Source organism: Oryzias melastigma, linkage group LG8, assembly GCF_002922805.2.
Source record: "Oryzias melastigma strain HK-1 linkage group LG8, ASM292280v2, whole genome shotgun sequence".
NCBI classification, from domain to species: Eukaryota; Metazoa; Chordata; class Actinopteri; order Beloniformes; family Adrianichthyidae; genus Oryzias; species Oryzias melastigma.
The window spans coordinates 10,039,308-10,059,687 of NC_050519.1; the positions used below are offsets into that span (position 1 = coordinate 10,039,308).

Consider the following 20,380-nt stretch of genomic DNA (forward strand, 5'->3'; position numbering starts at 1 on the left):
AATCCTAATTGGTCTTTGCTTTCATTCTAGAAAATAGGAATGATTTTCTATAAAGGTGTGAACTTTGAGAGTTGAAATGAAAGAGACAGGTCCAAATAAAGCATGTAGTGAGGCCTTAAATAAAACATTGGCAATTCTACTTTGTGGATTTCACTTATTGCGGTCTATTTTTAGAATGTAGCCCTGACGATGAACGAGGAAATTCTAAATGTAGAAGTGGCCACGAAATCTAAAACAAAAAGGAAAATAAATGAATAAATTCTTCAACCCACCATCCGTTCCTTCTCTTCAGCCTCGCTTTGGGAAAGTGCAATGGCCAACTGCAGCTCCTCTTCCTCCTGGAGGGCTGCTTCATCTCTCTTTGGAGGCATCTATCCATCAAAAAAGGTATCAGAGTCACAAAAGAGGAACCAAAGATAAAGGTCTGTTTAGATAGGTGTGAAGAAGGGAAAAAAAAAAAAAAATCTTTCTTTCCCACAATGATTACCTGGGACTGTTGGGACAGAGGGCTGGTCAGATACTCGGGGGGCAGCTCGGCAGGACCTGTAGACGGAGCTTTCCCTTCAGCTTTTCTAAGAGGAGGAGAGAGGGAGGGGTGGCTGATGAAGAAAAGGGGTCAGGGAAGAAAAACAACTCCGTAAATTAGAGGAGAGCCTGTTGAATCCACACCAACTCTCCAAACAACAGATAAAAACTAGCAGAACTTTGTAGATTAAACACATTTTCTGGTCACTGCACATCACAAACATGTTTCTGTTTTCACACAAACTCAGGCTTTCACCATCGTGTCAGTAGACTTACTTGTTGAGCTGCTCAAAGCAGGGCTCGCACACGCGCACTTCCTTCTCAATGCCAAACTTTGGAATAGTGGAGTACTTGGATGAACACTTTCCACAGAAAATCTGCCCACAGGCTCGACAGTGATGCTGGAAAAGTGAGGAAAAAACACCAAATAAGACGTCGCTTTTCTGAGATTTAAGCAAACACACCACACAAATTGAGTTCGCCACGCGAGCAAAGTCGTTAAATCTCCCAGTGGCCTAGTTAGAAAGGAGGCCGGCCCACCTTTCTCGTCATAACTCCAAACTGGACTCTGCACCGGTGACACTCCTCAGCATCAACCCAGTCTGGAGCCTGTGTAAAGCAGACGGGACATGTGAGATACTGGGTCCTCACTCCACTTTTCCAAGTCTAAATTCATGACTTTTAGGGGATAAAGTGCCATAAGAAATAGAGAATATGAGTGAAATAAGATGTCTTACTCTCTCTGCTGCAAACATGGCATCACTCTCCTTAAACTCAGGGAAAACATGACCTGTTGAGAAAAGATTAAAGAAATGCTTAACAAGTCCAGTAACAATAGCAGAATATTAACCCCCGAGGTACACTTACCTTCAACTTTCATGATCTGATAAGTGTCCTGAACAACCTTGTATTTTGGCTCGTTACGGAAGGCGTGAGCCCAAGCCTGAATCAGGTAGAGGATCTTGTTCCTGACATTCGGTTCTGTCTGCTTCTGATGGCAACAGGCCAATTTAGTGTCAACAATATAGGTCAAAACATAGAAGATCCTTCTGTTTTCTTGCTCTGTCGTTCAGTAACAGCAACACAAACACAGCATACAGGACTGTGAGGTGGGAAGTCCCTTCTGTCACAAGACAATAACCTCAACAGGAAGTTGATAGCAAATCAGGCTTCAGCAGCAGAGTCACATGACCCGGTGAGCAGCCAAACAAATATGACTAGCTACTGTGCCTGTAGTCACACAACTATGACGGAGAAACTTAACCATTTAGCCAAACTAAAATTAAAAACCTCCCCATTGGCATTTCAAAGGGGTTAATGAGGTATTCCTAACAATTGTGTAGAAATGCAGCTTCACCTTGTTCTTTGTAATCACAATTTTATTCTGAAATCTCAATCTTAATAACAAAAATAGCTTCATAGTGTTAAGAGATTGGGAGGTTTGTCAATATTTAAATCTAAGCTGAAAAACAAGAATAATTTTTGACAATTTGGCAAAATTTAACCTTAAGAAGCTCTTTTAGTTCCTCCATGGTTTGCTTGCTCGCCACCTCATCGTGCACAGTCTGCCCACAGTTCTTCACCACCGACTCCAGAACCTAAAAAGGCAAAAATCTATTAAAGCTTTCAGTTTATGGAGCACAAATACAGAGAGGGAAATTCTATTCTATTTCCGCCAAGTGTTTTTTCTATACTATAAATAAGTTCTATAAGACTACATTTTTTCATCTGCTCCTACTTTACAACAATTTGAATAACAAAAATACTCAAATTCCTATTTGAGCACAAATTTCTTTAAATATGTCCTCCATAATCAGAACAATGCCACTAGAATATGTTAAAAACGTTTTTTTTTTTTTAATCAAAGTGGGTCTTTAAGTTTCTAGTATTAAGGATAGTTTGTTGAACAGATCGAGTGTAAATGAGTCTTACCTCCAGTGCATAGAGAGCCACATGAGGATTTTTGTCGTTCAGCTTCTTCTTAATGGCCCCAATAGCATGCTTCGCTCTTGAAAGGGAAAAATATTTAGCACAGAATAAGTGTAGTTAAAAACAACAAGTCTTCAACACAAATTTTCTTGTCATAGTAACATTTATATTTACATGATTAGCTTAAAAAAAGCCCTTTTATATGGCAAAATAATGAATGTCGGGGCACATTTACTGAGTAACTCACTGTGTGTCTCCTTGACGAATGAGATCACAGATCTGCAGAATTGACTCCCAATCGGTTTCCAGCAGAAGCTGACTGGTGGCTTTATCTGCATTAAATAAAAATAATTAAGAGCACTGAGAATGCATGCAACTGTGAATTCAAAAGGCTGATGTATTCTGAATTATTTTAAATATATGTAACTTTTTTTTAATCCTTTAATTGAGTACATTTCATTCAGTTCCTTTAGGACCTCAAACCTTTTTTATTTGTTAAAAAACTACTCCTGGGGGGAAAATTCAATTCAAAGTATTCCTTTGTAAAATATCTGAGCCATTGCCACCTGAGGAGGTCCAAATTATTTTAAGTTGGCTTCATGAACTTCTCCTTACCAAACTTTGGCAAACATCTAATTTTCTGATGAGTGTTCAAACCTTTGCAATCAACATAAACACCCTACATAAATAGCTAGCAAACATCATATATTAAACAAAAATCACATTTTAAATACTGATTTATTATGGGATATTGTCAACTTGAATTCTGTTTATTAGTTTTATCAATTTTAAACAGTGAAGATCATAAATCCAATGTGGTTAAACTTTAAAGAAACCGATTTTCCAATTCTATTATAGTTAATATAATCTGTCATGTCAGATAATTCAGAAATAACCAAATATCTACTGCAAAACTGGTACATTTACTTTGCATTACACAATTAATATTTAAATTAATGAGGGTATTATTTTTCTGAGGTAAACTTCACTAGTCCAAGACAGTGACACAAAATGTATATTTAAGTTACAACTAAATATAGCACAGTCCGGAGATTAAAGAGTATTTATGTCCGTGTTATGGCCGGCTAACTAGCTAGCTAACTAGCTAGCTAACCTATAGTAGTCCATACATTACGCCTTTTAACACTTGGACTAAGCTAAATGTATAATTTCGTGGATCATATTCAGATGTTTACAAGTCACTAGCCTTACCAGCTAAATTTAGGATGTTGCTTGGCATATATGAACATAATTTTTCCGTAAGTTACAGCGAAACGTCGGCGTGGCAGCGCTGCTGACGAAATTTATCGGCGTATATATCTTGTAGATGTATTATTCGGTTTAATAAAAATATTTATAATTTTAAAAAAAGAGTCAAAGTGGGCCTTTAAACAACAGTGGCGACTTTGTTCGCAGGCTAAAATTAGCCTGTTGGCCTGAAAGCCCTGGTGACTGTCAAAACAATACTCCGCAACCGTCGCACTTTTGACTCATAGTTGGATAACAAGCTGTTAACCGGAGACATTTCCCGTCGACTTACCGAGAAGCCTCTCAAATGTGCCACCACCTTTTCCCATGTTTGCTTCAGATTCCAAGAACGGCTATCGATGTGTCACGGATGATCAGACACTCCCGATATTTCACTCCCAACTTGAAGCCTGTTAGCTTGCCTATAGCCGCCACGGAGAACAGCTGTGTATTACAGCGCTTCCTACTTCCCACTTCCGGGACAGAGACTGCGCGAGTTGACAAATGTCTCCCTCTAGCGGCGTTCAGTAAAGCTACAGACGCACAGCTGGATGAGGAAATTAAATTACACTTTTCTTTGAAAGTTTTGACCACACGTCAAATTATTTTAAGTGCAGATATTTTTTGTTTTGTTTTGTTCAAAATATGTAATTTTTTTGTTTTGTTTTATCAGGTGGATTAAGCTCCTCACTTAAAATACGCTGTGGATTGTGTTTTTGTGTGCTTGAACAAACTTTTCTGCAATGTAGTGAACAGGTGATGATCATTTGACCAAAAACATAAAAATATTTCTCGTGTTTGTTCAGAGAAGTGACACATTTTCTTTTGATTGATCTCTTGGGGAATTCACAAACAGCACGGATTGTGATTGATTATTGTCCAATATCTTATTACTTCATTAAATATTAGATTTTTCCTGAAGAAATTAAGCAGTCTTTCTCTCACTGTATGTCGGATTGCACAGCATTGCTCTAACATTACGGTATAGGCCTACTTAGGTCATGCATGAGTCACTACCTGGCACTTAGAACACTGGAGTCCATTGTTATTGTGGTGTTGTAATGCTCAATTGTGTTGTTCTGTCATCTCCTGTTACGGACAGGAGGTACAAAACCCCATGAAATGATGAACGTCCTAACACTTCCTGCAGAACTCAGAGCTAAAATAAATCCACAGTTTGAACAGCGATAGTTCTCAAGGACAAAACATGACTAAGAAGAATTATAAAAAATCATCCTTTAATGCTCGTGTGAGTTATATATAGGCATGTATTTACAGCCCACACTCATTGTCACAGTGAAAGTGGTTTAATTTTCCTGCTGCTTGTTACTTGACAGAATGCCACAATATTAAAAAAAAAAAGTTAATGAAATAGAAAAGACAAGATGTGAACAAGAACGCACACAATGTGGCAGCACAGGGATAAACTCTGCCATTGTTCAATTGTTCTTCTGTGAGGAACGTGTTTACATAAATGAGTGAAAAAAAAATTATGTTAAAAAGTTTTCTATGAAGTGTAGTACCACTGGCGAAAGAAACACAAACAAAAAAAGACGGAGATCAAGAATTTTTTTTCGAATCACTTTTTATATTTGTAAAAATGTGAACACTTTCCTCTGCGGAGGACATGCCTTTTATTGTATTTTTCAGACAGAAAAAAACTTTTGTTATTAAAAGATATCAGCTATAAAATAATACAATAAATTAAAATGACCCTATTCAGCCTTTCAAAGAAAATCTGGAGTAGCACTACATGTGGAAGAACAAGAGGGGTCAAATTCAAAAGGAGTAGAGACGGGTTGGTCGTTGTTTAGAGTGGATTTGTGGAGCTTGAGGGCATTCAGACATAACCCTTGACCTGTGTTGCAGGGGCCCGGCGGGGACTGCTTTCTCCGCTGCTGAAGGTGGGAGAGCCCGGGATGCCTGGAGGGCTGGAACCTGCGTACAGCAGGGATCCGCCGATGAGGAGCAGCGCCGAGGCCCCCCAGCCGATGTAGAGAGCCGGGCCGAGCTCACGCTTGTGTGGAGCCGCCACGTGCGGGTCGTAGAAATCCCTGATGATGGAGTGGGCAGTCCAGCAGATGGGAACGAGGTACAGGAAACCGGCGACGGCAAAAAAAATACCAGAGATGCGTGCGATTCGGGCTTTGAGGCTGTTTACACCTATGCATTTAGTGCACTTGACTCCGAGGACCGCCAGAGCCAGAGCCAGACCACAGAGCAGGACAGAGAACACAGTGAGGCCACGGGCTGCCTGCATGTCACTGGGCAGAGCCAGCAAGCTGTCGTACACCTTACACTGGATCTGACCCGTGCTCTGCACTATGCAATTCATCCAAAGACCTTCCCAGATAATCTGAGCCGTCACGATGTTGTTGCCGATGAAGGCAGAGACGCGCCACAGAGGGATGGCACAGACTATTGCCCCGCTCACCCAGCCCACAATGGACATGATGAGGCCCAGCAGCTGCATGCCAGTGGTTGCCATGATGAAAAGATCACTTTCGTATCTAACTCAATCTCAGATAGACTTTTTGTCCCACAAAAACAAGTTGGGGTCCACTTCTGCTTCCACTTCTGGGGTGATGATCAGATCAGCTCAGTTCAGACGAGGACACTGAAACAAAACAAAATGAAATGTTTAGAAGATGGTAGCAGATTTCACAGTTGTGAAGTTGGGCATGCTTTTGCAAGTCTAATCGAACATATATTTATCATAAATATTTGGAAATGGGCTGAGTCCCATGTTAAGCAGATTCCAGCGAAGAGAATAGCCTCCTTTCACACAGATGTGGGTGTCAAGCTACGCCTCGCCAGGCAAGTGGACTGTCTCAGAAAAACACGAGAGGACTCTGAACACAAGCAGCTTTTATGAAGGCTTGAAGAGTGGGCCAACACGACCTGTGTGTCATCTGTTCATCCCAGCTCTCAAAGCAGATTTAAAGCTGCGACATCAAACAGTTAGAAAACTGTCAAAATCACCAATCCTCAAACAAATAAAGAGTTCAAGATGATAAAATTACTAATTAATCATACAATATGTGAATATTAAAAGACAAAAATTGAGTTAAAGGAAAAAAATAACTCTGGAAGGTACTAGAGTTTCTTCTAATTACAAAATAAGATAATATTTCAGATTAAAATAATAAATATACAATGCTTTCTGATTGTCAGAAGTAACATTTCTGCCTATTTTGATTAATGCATTAATTGATTTTTTACCCCTGATGAAGATGCTGAGCGGTCACGCTCCCTCTGATGATGATCCACGGGTTGGTTTTCTGGTCCTTCCAGCCCTGAGAGTTGAGTTCGGTCAACAGGCGGCCTGCAGAGCCGGGACGCTCTGTCTCAGAGACTGGGGGGTGAAGGGCAGAAAGAAGCGCTCGTCCTCTGCGCCGTCGCTTTCTGAGATGCCAGCGCCAGTCTGTGCAGCAGTGGGCAGAAGCATGCGCTCGCGTGCACGGCCGTGTCAGTGTGTGAATGTGCTTGAATGTGTCTTCCAGTGCCTGGTGTCCAGGCACAATACCCTGCTGTCTTGCAGCGCCCTCCCCTCCTCGTCAACCTCTGTCCCGACCCTCACATCCACCTCAGCAGTCCCCTCATTCTCCTCTTTTTGGTCTTTGACTCTCTTGTGCTCTCATGAGAGGCTTTTTCTTCTCTTTCATGCTACTTTTCAAGTTACTTTGAAGTTCTATTCATTCACAGCAGATTGTAAAAATGATTTCGAATCAAGTACATACAATAACAGAAGCATTTTTGGGCTCAGATGCTGCAGAAACTTGAACTGATCATTAGAGGAGCTGCGTTCCTCCCTCCATGCAGTCGACCGGGACTGAAGAGAGGATGAAGCCTGTCGCTGAACTTATCTGTGAAAGTGTAAATGTGGATCCCCGTGTCTGCGCAGAAGAAGGACACTCGGCCTTCGGCGTAATCCAAAAAAACTCCCACCCTCCTGGGCCGGTGCTCCAGAGCCACCAGACTGGCTGGAGAGGTGTTCGCTATGTACTGGCCTCCAGCCTTCAAGCTCAGAATCCAGAAGCCGTTAGCGGGGCAGATGGTGAACTTGCCCTTCCTGTTTATGGATTGTCTGGCAACTCCCAGCTTCCACTCAATTTTCTCCCCCACTTCCACCTCCCAGTAGCACCTCCCACTGCTAAAGCTCTCCTTGGCCAGAACGTCGGCCACGCGGTCGAAGCGTTTGGGGTTGTCCGGTACCTCCTGGAGCTTATCCGTGAGCCTCACCTGCTTTCTGTCGTCTGACACAAACAGGGAGGGGTGTGCGGTTTTAGCACTGAGGTTGACGTCCACTGGAAGGAAGAAAGGGGGAAAAAAGTTATCAATCAGTCAAAAAAAATCATTGTATGACCTCTGTGGAAAAGTCTTACCTGAATACTTTTCTACTCTCTTTAGTTCTGAAGATGAAAAAGAAAAAAAGTTGAACTTGTTGCTGCATGAAGACATTTCTGATGTTTTTGCTTCACTCACCAGCTTTAGCAAGTCTGTTGACTTCTGCTTTGGTCTTCTCCAGGATCTCTGACAGAGCTCTTCTGGTGACCCCAATACAAGGGTCGGTTTCCACGGTAACCTTAGACCAGTCCTTCATCTCCGAGGTCTTCAGTGAGAAGAAATATTTCATCACAACCGTTCCACATCATTCTTCTCACGCTGCTTTTATAGTAGACGCTTACCACCGCGACCTGCTTCACGTCATCACTTTGGCTGGCAGAGATCCGGAGATCCGTCTGACTCGTCTCCTCCTTCAGCTCCTGGATCTCCTGCTGGATCTCCTTGATCAAAGCATCCACTCTCTTCTCCTCCTCTTTTTGTTTCTCCTCAATTCCAGAAACAACTGCTTTGTGGGTCTTCTCCATGGCGCTTACGAGGACGGAGAAGATCTTCTGGCTCTCTCGCACCTCTCTGAGGTAAGAACTCTTGACAGGAAATCCTCATCAATCAGATGAATATTTTCAGGAATGTTTTTAATCCTGTTTTTATAAACATTTTAACTGACCTTTTGAATGTCCAGAGAATATTTTAGCCGGTCTATCTTCTGCAGCCTTTCTTGAATCATTTGTGTGACATCCACAACCTGTACAGGAAACACAAACAACTAAACACACAATGTTCAGGTTTTGTGTGTTTTGAAAATGACTGGGTAAATGTTACCAGCTCTTCATCGGGGGGTTTCTGGGGTCGATTTTTTTTGTAGGTTTCCGCCACATTTGCCAGGATGTGGTTGACACTGAGGTTAGGCCTGTCGGGGAACAGCCGCCTGCACTCCGGACAGTATCTGGACTGGTGTCGCGACCAGAACTGGGAGAGGCAGGACACGCAGAAGCTGTGTCCGCACGGTGTGGTGACGGGGTTGCAGAAGATGTTTCTGCACAGGGAGCACAGGAAGTGCTTCTCGTGGAGATTCACCGTAGACGCCATACCTAAAAAAACTATAAAATATGATAAAAATGAAAAAATGTAGGATGGTAATAGTACATAAATGTAAAGTGAACTAAAAATATCACTGGTATGAGGAAACTTTTTTTTTCCTGTGTTAAAGTTCCAGGCTGGCTGCTAACTTAAGGTGGGTTTTGAGTTGTATTTACATAATTTTATGGCAGGGAAAGTCACAAAATATGCAGTCTATTTTATAAGTTAGAGTCAGAATCTGTACTTTGTTCTGGCCTTAAAGTAAAATTATACTAAAAAAAACTCAAATTAATACTTTTGAGAACTAAACAGAACCCAAGCTTAATTCAGATCATTTCATTACATTAATGACAAATAACATGACATCTGATGTTAAAAAGCTCACCAGTATGGAAAGCATGGAGTTGATTATTGATTAATCTTGACACAAGAAGGTAAATCACTGCTTTTCATTTGGTTTCGCAGGGAATTGCTGAAGGGAATAAAATGAAAATGACTTCTTTTGAAGAACAAGACTATAGGCAAACTGAAAATAAAATAGAAGGCATTTTTTTCCCATGCCTCACATTCCTGCATGTGCGGAACATACAGTCCAGAAATGACAATGGAGACTCTGGGAGAGAAGTGAACAAATAAAAGGAACGATCCCTGTTAATCATTACGGGTTTTATGGTCACAGAGGAGTTACATAAGCATCCAAGCTGGACAGTTTCAGCCAGTAAATATTTTTATTACTATCATTTGCAAACAAAAATGACTAAAATCTCCCTTCAGACTCCAAATGTGAAATATTAAAACACTAAACCTTTAATATTCAATACATTAAGTACAGCACAAATTATTTTTTTTTCCTGAACTAAGCCCTGCCCCTTTTTTTTCTCCTTTGTCTGGGTATTCTTTATGACTGTCATCGCCGTTTGAGTTCCTTGTGTTCAAGGGCAGATAACGCCAACTGAGGCAGATAAATATGCAGTCAAACAGGAAGCCGTCGTTTCAGCAGAATAGAGAAGAAAAAGAGCCAGAAACAATTTATTTGCATCTCTGAAACTTTTATTTTTCTTCTTTTTAAAACTTAAAACTTTTCTTCCACAATCATTCTTTCATGTAGTCATAAAAGCTTCTGGTTATGCAACAGGTTGAAATGAATAACAAGACCGAGAGAAAAAGATGTTTCAAAACAGAAATGTTCCAAAGTGATCAAGGTGAGAGCAGTCTTACCTGTTCTTGTTGACCTTTTTTTCCCCCTCTCAGGGCTGCTTGTATTTACAGTTTCAGGAGACTTGTCTACGCTCGGCAGGTGCTCTCAGGTGTCTGTGTGTTGTCTAAGAAAGGGGCAGTGCTGTAGTCGCTGGCAAATGTGGCGTGGGACTCCTCCCTTTGCGTCACCTGAGCTACGATTCAGGTCCGGCAGCAGGAAATGCTGGAGTTTGACTAAAGTGGCAAGAATGTGCACACTCAATGTAAAACTGATCCTCAGTTTCGTTTATTTGTGGCATGGTGAGTATTACACACTAAAATATGCAAATATATGCACAAAATGAGGAAAAACATCAGAAAAAGACATGATTCTACAGTTAATCGAAGCTTCAGTGTTTATGTTCTTTGATTTACTGTAATTTTAACACGATCAACGTAGATTCTGAGGAGAAAAGCGGCTCATTTTACTGTTACCACCATAATTCAACGTCTGTTTCTCGTTTGTCTGACTTTGACAGATAATGCAGTTAAAAAATTGAATCTACTGACAAAATAATGCATTTAAGTCTGGTACGTTCCTGTTATTCTCCTCCTTGGAAATGTAATTTTTCTTAAAAGGAATTAGCAACTTCTTACAGTTACTTAGCAACCTCTAAGTGACCCCAGTGAGAAAACGCTGGTTGAATGCAAAATAAATGTCTCCTTTCCTGCCTCGATGGACATCGTTCATGCACGAGAAGATGCAAAGAAGCGATTGATGAAGATTGAGTTGAAGTTGAGTCTGACAGGTGGAGCCACTCTGTTCTCCATTCGCTTTATTGCCACCTGAGCGGTTCCTCCTGCAGATCCACCCACAGCCCCACCTATGATGCCATAAAGCACCATCCCTCCTGGACCCTCAATAGATCCAAAAAGTGCCCCCATCACGGCCCCAACCAGCATACCGGTCCCCAGGCCCCTGGCGAGGGAAGTTCTGAGCCACTCATTGTCCAGCTCTGCTTTGGCTTGGATCTCGGCGCTGACGTTGGCCATGTACGTGTCCTTCTGGATGCACATTTCCTCTGCTATGTACTGCTTCTCCATCTTACTCCACGTCTTTTCTATTTCCATGGCCCTCTTCTTTCGTAACCTCTTCTCCTCCTTCTTCACGCTTTCCTCCGCCTTCTGGAACGTTCTGTTGGAGTAGTGCCCCCCACCTGATGACACCACCATCAGCTCAATCTTGCGCAGCAGCTCTCTGTCCTGGCTTCTGTCCTGCCAGTTCTTCCTGTAAATGTGAAATCGTCCTCCGTACTTCTCGACGAGCTCCCGTAGATGCCAGTCAGTCTTCCGCACCTTGTTGTCCAAAGCGACCCCATCCAGATTCCCTTCATAGGCCAACAGAACCATGCAGTTCTTCAAGCAGCTTTTCCCAAAGCGCTTCTTCAAATGTGTGGTGGTCTTCATGTCATTGGGGGAGATTTTATCCAAATCAAAGGCCACAAGGAAGGCATGAGGACCGGGTATGCACAAGCACTTGGATCTCCTCAGCTCCAACACTCTCTTTACATGAGACATGTCCTTATCATAGATGTTTGGTCCATTGATGACAGCCACTCGTCTGCCAGCCAGCTCCCCCACATTTTTCACACTTGTTGAAATGCTGGTCGTGTCACTTTGAAACACTTCCCTGCCGAGGATGGCGTTACTTAGCTGGAACTGAGAGGGTCCGCTGCTTCCAACCACCAACAGCCTCAACTCTTTAGCAGATCCTGCAGAAAAAGTCAATATAAAACAGATCAAATCAATCTGCTGAACATTTTAAAAAAGAAGGGAAAAAAAACGTACCCTTGGTTCTTTTATCCATCTGAGCGATATTTTCTTGCTTTTCTTCAGCATAATCATCAACGGCTCCTCTTGTCTTTGACTGTAGACACAGACTGGCAGATTTTTTATGTCAGTTGGAAAAAGCCCTAAAGGTTAGCAGCTAGCAGTGACCACATCCACTGTTATTGACATTTGTCCGCTAATTACAGAAACAATTAATATGTATTGAGCCGCATGATGTCAACCATAAGGGTAATGCTGAGAGCATTTATAATATTCTTTGTGGGTGTTAAATGGCCCCTTTGTTTCGCCCAGATACAGTACAGAAGGCAGATTTGTTCAGCCCACGCCACCAGCTCATCAACTCTTTTCTGTGCTTGTTTATTTTGGTTTTCTGCTATGAAATAGATTCTAAATCAAACATTAGCTGACGAGATTATGTAAGTGCGCCAGACTGTGTTTGTTTCTAGTTGCAGCTAAAAGCAATTGATGACTTATTTGACTGTAGCTCAGTGGGTTTGAACATTCATCTGCCAGTTAGAGGGTTGGATGATCCAGTCACCGCCTTTGTTAGTTATCGTGTGCTGGGACAGCACATTTAAGGTCACTTTGTATTTGACAATAAATAAATTCACAAAACACTTCTATTATCATCCAAAAAATTATTCTATTTGCTTTACTTTATCTGTTTATCTATTAGCTTAAACTTGCAGTAAATTTTATTGCTGTGTTAAAAGGATCAAATGTGGGTTATTGGACAAGAAATTGATTCATTTTTGTGAAATTCAGCATACATTATTGAAACTTTCATACACATGAGCTAAAATCTTGTACGGTTTAATTTAGACCTAGTCATGAAAAAAATCATTAACAAATATTACTGGAAACACTACTTAGTTGAGATGATACATTTTGACATACATTTTAAAAAGTGTGACAAAAAGGCCACAACATCTATTCTGTTTCACTTCCTCCGAATTGATGATTGTAAAAAGGGCTCTTTTTGTCAAGACAAAGGAGAACGCTTTTTGTGGATTTTCCTATATTCTCCATGTTTTGGAATGATCTACAGACAGATCTTATGGGAATGTTTGGGAATACTGTTGCTTTCTAGGCACAGAGGATATTGTTTGTCTTTCATGACCCAATCTTTCGCTTCGCTAAAAAATATATGGTAAGTGTAAATATAATATTAGCAAAATATATTACATAAGTAAAAGGAAAAAAAAAGTTGGGTGTAGTATCTTAAAAAAAATAGATAATAAATGTGGCCTCAACAGAAAAAAAAATACAATCACAAATTATCAAAAGCTATTAGACTACTCAAAGCTTTTACAATTATTATTTCTAATTAGTATAGCCCTATTTTAATTATTAGCTTCATTTTAATTAACCTTTTTATGTCATTTGTTTGTTTTATGTTGGGTTGACCACTTTGTAACAAGATACTGCCAAACAGCGCCACTCTGTGGACAAACTATGAACTACGCAATGATGTACTTCCGGCTCTTTCCGGCTTTGCTGCCGGACGTCACGCATGCGTGATAGGTTTTACACTGCTATTAGCTTAGTAGTGGTATTTTACTAAGCTTTCAACCTTTTAGGGTTAAAAATGAAAAGTATTCTTTGTAATTTTTTTGAATTGAAGAAATTTATTTTAGTTTTGTTTACAATTGAACCCTAGAATGATCAGAAGTACGTGTTTTCCGGTCCTCTTTCGCGTCCTCCGCCGCTTCTTCAGTGAAGTCCGGACAGATGTTCGTGAATGTGCCTCTAAACCTGACCTCACACAGGAGGCCTCTCTATACGTTCATGTGAGGAATTTGATTGATTAAACACACGCATGTATTTGACCTCTAATCTCATAATAGTCGATGTTACATATCTGTCTCCATAGTGGCCTTATTGTCTCAGAAGATGCTCCTACTGTAATTTTAATAAGTATATTCCCAAAGAAAACAAGGACAACATCATGACTGAGTGTCTTCAGAGGGAAACTGAGACGCTGCTGCAGCTCAGTCAAGTTTCCTGGTACTTATCATGATTTTCTCTCATTTATCCTGTCAGTTTGATGAATGCAATTCTCCAGTAATGTGTCTTTGACTTGTAGCATCACCTCAGTGTTTTTTGGCGGTGGAACTCCAAGCCTGGCTGATCCGTCCACCATATCTGCAGTCCTCGAGACGGTTTCCAAGCAGGCGAGCCTCTCGGATCAGGCTGAAGTTACACTTGAGGTCAACCCGACTCCTGCAGGGAAGATGAAGTTAGAAGAGTTTCACCTGGCAGGGGCGAACCGTTTTTCCATTGGGGTGCAGGTAAATATTATCTCTGGATTCCCTTCAGTTGTTGTTGATGCAGGCTTTGACAAACTCTGTTTTATTTTCAGTCTTTACGAGACAAGGACTTGAGAAGTCTGGGAAGAGACCACAGTTCACATGAAGCTTTGCAAACTATAGAAGAGGCCAGGAGGCTGTGTCCTGGTAGGGTGTCAGTGGACGTTATGTTCGGACTACCCAAACAGACCGCTGAATCCTGGGAAAAACAGCTGTCGGAGCTCCTTACTGTGTGCGATGACCACGTGTCTCTGTATCAACTGACCCTTGAGAGGGGCACACAGCTTTTTAAACAAGTGCAAAGTGGAGGAGTGAGCATGCCTGCAGAGGAAGTGACCGCAGAGATGTACCAACACGCCAGAGAGACTCTTCACCAGCACGGCTTTGTTCAGTATGAGGTGTCCAATTTTGCCAGAAATGTAAGTTAAAGTTTAGCATTTAGAAGTCTCTGGAAAAAGCCAGGAAAAAGTGTAAAATATGAAAGAAAATAATGTTTCAAAAAAAGCTTAGTATTGCTTATATATGAAAGAGGATTGGGGCTGTGGAGGAAAAAAGGCCATGGAAAATTCAGATTTTAATCTTAGAATTCTGACTTTAAACTCAGACTTCTGAGAAAAAAGTCAGAATTCTAAAAAAAAACCATCAGAATTCTGAAAAAATAGTCAGAATTCTTAGATTAAAGTCAGTATTCTGAGAAAAAAGTCAGAATTCTAAACAAAAAACATCAGAATTCTGTAAAAATAGTCAGAATTCTGAGGGAAAAAAATTCAGAATTATAAAGAAAAAATGCTGACTTCTGACAAAACTCAGAATTCGGAAATTAAAGTCAAAATTTTGAGATTAAAGTCAGAATTATATAAAAAAAAGCAGCAGACTTCTATAAAAAAGTCAGAATTCTGAGTTTTTAGCCATTATTCTGAAAAAAAGTCAGATTTATTAAAAAAAACAGCAGAATTCTGAAATTAACATCAAAATTATGAGAAAAAGTCATAATTCTGAGATTAAATTCAGAATTCTATGTCTATAGTCAGAATTCTGACCTTAAATCAGAATTCTGAGTTTATTTCCAAATTTCCTTTTTTTCCCTCTCCATGACCCTAATCCTCTTTTATACTTCTAAAAGTCTGAATTGATGGCTTTTTGATTTGTGACTGGACACAATTTAAATAAAAACATTTATTATATTGTAATAAACAATTTTTCACATAGCGAGTGATGCAAACTATTGACAAAAAGGAAAATGTACCTAACAAGGGGATAAAATCTTACAAAAACTTTTGTAAAAATATATGTATTTGTCTAAAATACCTAAAAGAGAAGTCTATCAAAAACTTTAACAAATTCTTGTGTTTTTTAAGGAAAGATTTTTGAAACGTTTAGTATTTTTTGCCCAGATGTGGTTTAAACTGTGTTTATCAACTACATGATGCTCAAAATGATAAATTCAAAGGTTTCCTTATTTTACATTTAATTACACTCCATGTTTGTGTTGCTTCATCTTCATATCAGTCCATCAACAAGGCAGATGGCTCCTCTCCTTCAGCCCATATTGCTTGTGAAGATGTCAGTAACACTCCTTCCTGTGTTGTGTAGAACTCGGAGAGCCGCCACAACTTGAGCTACTGGAGAGGAAAGCAGTACATTGGCGTCGGTCCAGGTAACACTTTCTCCACTGAAAGAAGCTAAATACTCTTAATTGTGGTCATACAGGCTGTATTGTCCAATAGGAGCTCACGGGCGGTTCGTTCCTCTCGGGGAGGGGGTGGTTGCCCGCGAGGCCCGCACTCAGACTCTGGAGCCTGACGTCTGGATCCGTGAAGTCCAGCAGATGGGACACGGCACACGGAGGCGGATCCAGCTGGGCCGTCTTGACCTGTGAGCTGTAGCGCTTGCAAGGGTGTCATGTTTTGTAATCAATATTTTTTTGGCATTAGCACAAGTGAGCTGCAGAAATGTCCCGACCGTGTGAGTTGTAACAGTGAAATCACAGCTCGTCCGTGGGAGGCAGAGACCTCTGGGTCATTTGAACATTCTGTCCTGATGAGACGCTTTCATCAGACTCGTCCTTGATGCTGTTTGATCTGAATGGCTGCTGTTCGGCAGGTTGGAGGAGGTGTTAGTGATGGGAATGAGAATGACTGACGGCATTAGTCACAAGGTAAACACACAGTGAAACTTTTATTTCTCTCCATCGTCAAGGACATGCAGCATTTAGTAACTTTTTATATTAATTTTTTAGCACTGGGAGTTGTTTTGCCCTCAAATGAACCTTCATGAAGTTTTTGGGGAATCTATGCGAGTCCAGGAGCTGCTGCTGGGCGGACAGCTCATTCTGGATGACAGGTGATGATTAATAGCAACTGCACAAAGAAAACAATTAAAATCTGCTTGATATTAATAAATTATTTTGTTAATTGTAGGGGTCTGCGCTGCTCGTGGAATGGACTGGGATTACTGGACAGTATTCTTCCAACTCTCCTGGCAGAGCTGCAAGGACACAGATGCCGACAGTTAAAGAAGTACCCAGACCTCCAATGGAGGTTATAGGGAAATAAAAAATCATTTTGGTTCTGTCTTTATTGATAAGACGACATGTGAGAAGAGAAAAAAGCTCAATACAATTGTAGCTGACACAGAAGCAGATATTAGTGTGGAAATGTCTGCTCTCCTAAAGCATTTTTATAATAAATATATTTGTAACAATCCTGATTGATTGTATTATTATTTTTTAACTCCAAACTCCCATACGTAAAAATAATATGTCCTATTTTAGTGTTGAAAAGTACAGACTTTTAGCGGTTTTGTCCTAGTTTTGTTACAGTCAGACTCATTCAATTATTATTATTTTAAAACTTCTGATGCATTCTGGTCAGATGATTTGTCAATATATATTAAATAATTTTATTAAATTACATTTAAACTAAGTGATATAACGTTCTCCATAATTCGACTGGACATGATTACTCTGTTCTGAATGTCAAAGGTATCGAAACACAATAAAAGTTTAAAAATTCAACTTAAATATTGTAAAAAAAAAAAAAAAAGCGAAATAATCTTTTTGTAAGCATGTATAGTGCACGTTCAAGTTGGACTCAAAACCAGTATTTTAGCTCCAATTATATTTGATTAAAAACAAGTCTATATCTGAATGAGAGGCAAAACAAGCCAATATAATTATATCTTTACTGCCATGCTTGACATTTAGTATGAGATACATGTAAATATATGCTTCTTTTGACTGTTTTAGAGTAAGAAAAAACTTTGGTTCTGGTTCTGATTTCAGTTCTTCTGCCAAGACTTTCAAAAGGACTGACTTCAAATGGCACAAAAACCTCATTTCAGGAAAAAAAAATCCACATTCATCCATGATGTAATCAAGAACGTCTGGCCATAAATGGGATTTTTGCTTATTCTTCACTGACTATTTCACCACATTTTTATTTTATTGCCATGGCAAATAGGTACGTAGCATGAAAGTGCATGTTCATCTTAGCTTTTATTTCCAGATTCCAAGATACGGATAAAAGCTCTTAATTATACAAAAGAAAATTGCATAATTTCCTTTCTTCTATATTACATAAAACATAATAATTTGTGAACAAATGTGTCTGGATATCATGAAATTAAGCTAAAATTTGATTTCAAATGTATGAATATTTGACATTTTTCATATAGAATAATTGAAAAAAACATCTCGTAAAGATGTGTTGAAGAGAATCTGAACCTTTTAGAATCAGATTCACCCTTAAACTATATTTGATCAGTGGTTTATTTTCCATATAAGCAACAGATTTTTCTTTCTTTCCACCTGCTCACAAATGATGCTTCAACAGCTTATTCCCCGTTGATGATGATATTAATACTTGTTACCATGGTGACTCAAGAGCGTCTGAAGCAGGTGCTGCATCAGAGATGTTATGAGGTCTCTGCATCACCACGAATCTGCTCTTCCTAGTGGGCGATCTGCAATGTGAAGGACGTTTTACGCATCGTGAATACTTGAAGATGCTCAAAGTCCGTGACTCATAACTCACACCTCTGCTTGTTGATGACGTCGGTGGTCATCTTATAAGCTGATTTATTAAATATGGGATGAAAAAGACAAAATCATTTGACAAAAATGTATAACTTTTATTATTACATCACATTTTACAAGAAAAGCGCACTGGTCCAGCCGGTGCCAGAGTATAACTCTTTACTTAAATGACATTGCAGCATACTACTACAATATGTTTGTGGAGAGACATCACGATTCATTGAATCTGACACTTCTCGGGTTTTTTCTGCTTGGTGCTTGATCCAAGCACCAGTTTCAGGTCGCTGGTGAAGCTCGGGCGGCGCGCCAGCGGGTCCACTGCGGCGCAGGGCGCAGCCGGCTCCCGCGAGTGCCTCCTCCTCCTCCTCCTGCCTCTCTGGTCGACGCACAGCGACTGGTAGGTGGGGATGGATACGATCTGATGCCGCGACGGGCTGGTCTCGTCGGGGAGTCCGCCAAGTCCGGCCAGAGCTCGGAAGACTCCCTGCAGCCCGGCGCCGGTTTTGGCTGACGCTTCAAAGAATGGGACGTCCTCTCCAAGGAGGTCCGTCACATCCGAGCGCGTGACGGCTCTCCGTGCGTCCTGGTCCGCTTTGTTCCCGCACACCACAACCGGTACCATCCTGGGATGGTGGGATTTGAGTAATTTGGCTTTTGCAGCTCTGATTTCTGTGAGCAGCTCGTGGATTTCAGTTAAAGAGTCTCTGTCATCCAAACTGAAGATGAGGAGGAAAATGTCACCTGCAAATAAAGATGAAAAAAGATTAAAATCATCATCTTTATTATCGTTATTTCTTTAATTTCAGTGTTTTATTAAAGCATTTCAGCCTCACCTGTCAGAATAGATAATCTCCGCTTTGCTGGGAAGTCTCTCTCACTCGCAGCATCCAGAAGATCCACTTGGTACCCCTCTCCTCCGATGAAGAACAGCTTCCTGTAGAAGTCCTCTGCCGTTGGTTTGTAGCCCTCCTCAAACTCCTCACCCAAGAACCGACGAATAATATTACTTTTTCCCACTCTAGGCGCCCCAAGGACAACTATTCTGTGACAGTTCCTGTGACTGATCAGACCCGATAAATCCACAGAGATGTCACCAGCAGACTGGATGTTTCCCCTGGAGCTTGAAGACCTGCGCTTCACCATCTTCTTATCCTGTGGTCTCCAGCACCCTTTAACGGACTTGATGATGCTGGTTTTGGTGGGGTGCTGCAGCATCGGGGTGCAGAGAGCTGCGCTCTGGAGCGCCGGGTGCGCAACGCGCGCCTGGAGGAGGTCGCCGCAGGAGTGGAACACTCCCAGGATGCCATCAACCGCGAGCTGAAACTTCTCATTCGCGTTCATGCCCCTGTTGTCAGTGTAGTGAGAGGCTGTTGCAGTCGGATTCTGCCAATGTCAGCCCCATCTGTCCACCGATGCGGATCTGGGTCTCCTCTCTTATAGTGCGCGGAGTGTGCGTCATCAGCCTCATTCAGAAAGTACTCCTTTTTTAGAAATACACCCCCCTCCCCTTAACGGTTTCACTCATGGGGAAAATAATCCACTTAAGAAAAAACATGTAGAACAATCCAGAAAAGTTGATCAGATTTTAGTGATCAAGATGCAAATTGACCAAAGAGGAGAAAATCTGTCTCAAATCTATTTTTAGCAGCATGCGTATGTTTTCTGACTCATTATGGATAATTATAGATTATGAGCTAATGAATGGAGTCCATACAGCTCAAATCCCTGAGGATATAACCAGTGGAGGTGTGAAATGCAGGAACTTTGCAGCATTTTCTCTAAAATCATCTTTTTTTTTTATTTACAGCATCCTGACCCATCACTGCAGCTGTGGTTTTTCTGCTGCATCATCGGCATGCAGCCTCTTTGTTTAGTGATCACG

The 20,380-nt window shown here is 40.9% G+C and overlaps 6 protein-coding genes across 9 annotated transcripts in view; 1 reads left to right on the forward strand and 5 right to left on the reverse strand.

The window, feature by feature from the left end:
- The window catches only part of hgs (hepatocyte growth factor-regulated tyrosine kinase substrate), a 7,610-nt gene extending 3,440 nt beyond the window's left edge, over window positions 1-4,170 (reverse strand). The window contains exons 1-10 of one of the 3 annotated variants that reach the window (XM_024272124.2): window positions 3,995-4,170; window positions 2,702-2,786; window positions 2,458-2,533; window positions 2,031-2,123; window positions 1,393-1,513; window positions 1,263-1,315; window positions 1,066-1,134; window positions 802-926; window positions 488-599; window positions 273-371 (exon numbers count right to left, since the gene is read on the reverse strand). In XM_024272124.2, coding sequence (XP_024127892.1) covers window positions 273-371; window positions 488-599; window positions 802-926; window positions 1,066-1,134; window positions 1,263-1,315; window positions 1,393-1,513; window positions 2,031-2,123; window positions 2,458-2,533; window positions 2,702-2,786; window positions 3,995-4,031 — 870 coding nt within the window. In that variant the 5' untranslated portion in view covers window positions 4,032-4,170. Of the gene's footprint in view, window positions 1-272; window positions 372-487; window positions 600-801; window positions 927-1,065; window positions 1,135-1,262; window positions 1,316-1,392; window positions 1,517-2,030; window positions 2,124-2,457; window positions 2,534-2,701; window positions 2,787-3,994 lie in introns of all 3 variants that reach the window. The other 2 variants (XM_024272125.2, XM_024272123.2) reach the window with 2 other exon arrangements.
- Window positions 4,171-4,921: 751 nt separating this feature from the next.
- Window positions 4,922-7,441, reverse strand: cldnk (claudin k). The gene is made up of 2 exons (XM_024272818.2): window positions 6,925-7,441; window positions 4,922-6,319 (listed from the first exon to the last, which is right to left on the reverse strand). The coding sequence occupies exon 2, from the start codon at window positions 6,188-6,190 to the stop codon at window positions 5,543-5,545; it is 648 nt and encodes a 215-aa protein (XP_024128586.1). The 5' UTR covers window positions 6,191-6,319; window positions 6,925-7,441; the 3' UTR covers window positions 4,922-5,542.
- Window positions 7,442-7,445: 4 nt separating this feature from the next.
- On the reverse strand, window positions 7,446-10,481 carry btr02 (bloodthirsty-related gene family, member 2). 2 transcript variants are annotated; one of them, XM_024272813.2, is made up of 7 exons: window positions 10,345-10,481; window positions 8,869-9,146; window positions 8,714-8,791; window positions 8,391-8,633; window positions 8,188-8,314; window positions 8,088-8,114; window positions 7,446-8,009 (listed from the first exon to the last, which is right to left on the reverse strand). In XM_024272813.2, the coding sequence occupies exons 2-7, from the start codon at window positions 9,133-9,135 to the stop codon at window positions 7,465-7,467; spliced, it is 1,287 nt and encodes a 428-aa protein (XP_024128581.1). In that variant the 5' UTR covers window positions 9,136-9,146; window positions 10,345-10,481; the 3' UTR covers window positions 7,446-7,464. The 2 variants fall into 2 exon arrangements, with proteins under 2 accessions (XP_024128581.1, XP_024128584.1); XM_024272816.2 differs by lacking the exon at window positions 10,345-10,481 and adding an exon at window positions 9,512-9,597.
- Window positions 10,482-10,601: 120 nt separating this feature from the next.
- On the reverse strand, window positions 10,602-12,525 carry LOC112146806 (GTPase IMAP family member 7). Its single transcript, XM_024272817.2, has 2 exons — window positions 12,151-12,525; window positions 10,602-12,074 (listed from the first exon to the last, which is right to left on the reverse strand). Exons 1-2 carry the CDS (start codon window positions 12,167-12,169, stop codon window positions 11,050-11,052), a joined length of 1,044 nt encoding a protein of 347 aa, XP_024128585.1. The 5' UTR covers window positions 12,170-12,525; the 3' UTR covers window positions 10,602-11,049.
- Window positions 12,526-13,632: 1,107 nt separating this feature from the next.
- rsad1 (radical S-adenosyl methionine domain containing 1) lies at window positions 13,633-17,506 on the forward strand. Its single transcript, XM_024271302.2, has 9 exons — window positions 13,633-13,943; window positions 14,027-14,160; window positions 14,240-14,444; window positions 14,516-14,881; window positions 16,056-16,119; window positions 16,190-16,337; window positions 16,566-16,620; window positions 16,702-16,805; window positions 16,883-17,506. The coding sequence occupies exons 1-9, from the start codon at window positions 13,815-13,817 to the stop codon at window positions 17,007-17,009; spliced, it is 1,332 nt and encodes a 443-aa protein (XP_024127070.1). The 5' UTR covers window positions 13,633-13,814; the 3' UTR covers window positions 17,010-17,506.
- Window positions 17,507-18,569: 1,063 nt separating this feature from the next.
- On the reverse strand, window positions 18,570-20,079 carry rasd2 (RASD family member 2). Its single transcript, XM_024272396.2, has 2 exons — window positions 19,332-20,079; window positions 18,570-19,239 (listed from the first exon to the last, which is right to left on the reverse strand). Exons 1-2 carry the CDS (start codon window positions 19,837-19,839, stop codon window positions 18,716-18,718), a joined length of 1,032 nt encoding a protein of 343 aa, XP_024128164.1. The 5' UTR covers window positions 19,840-20,079; the 3' UTR covers window positions 18,570-18,715.
- Window positions 20,080-20,380: the final 301 nt, after the last annotated feature.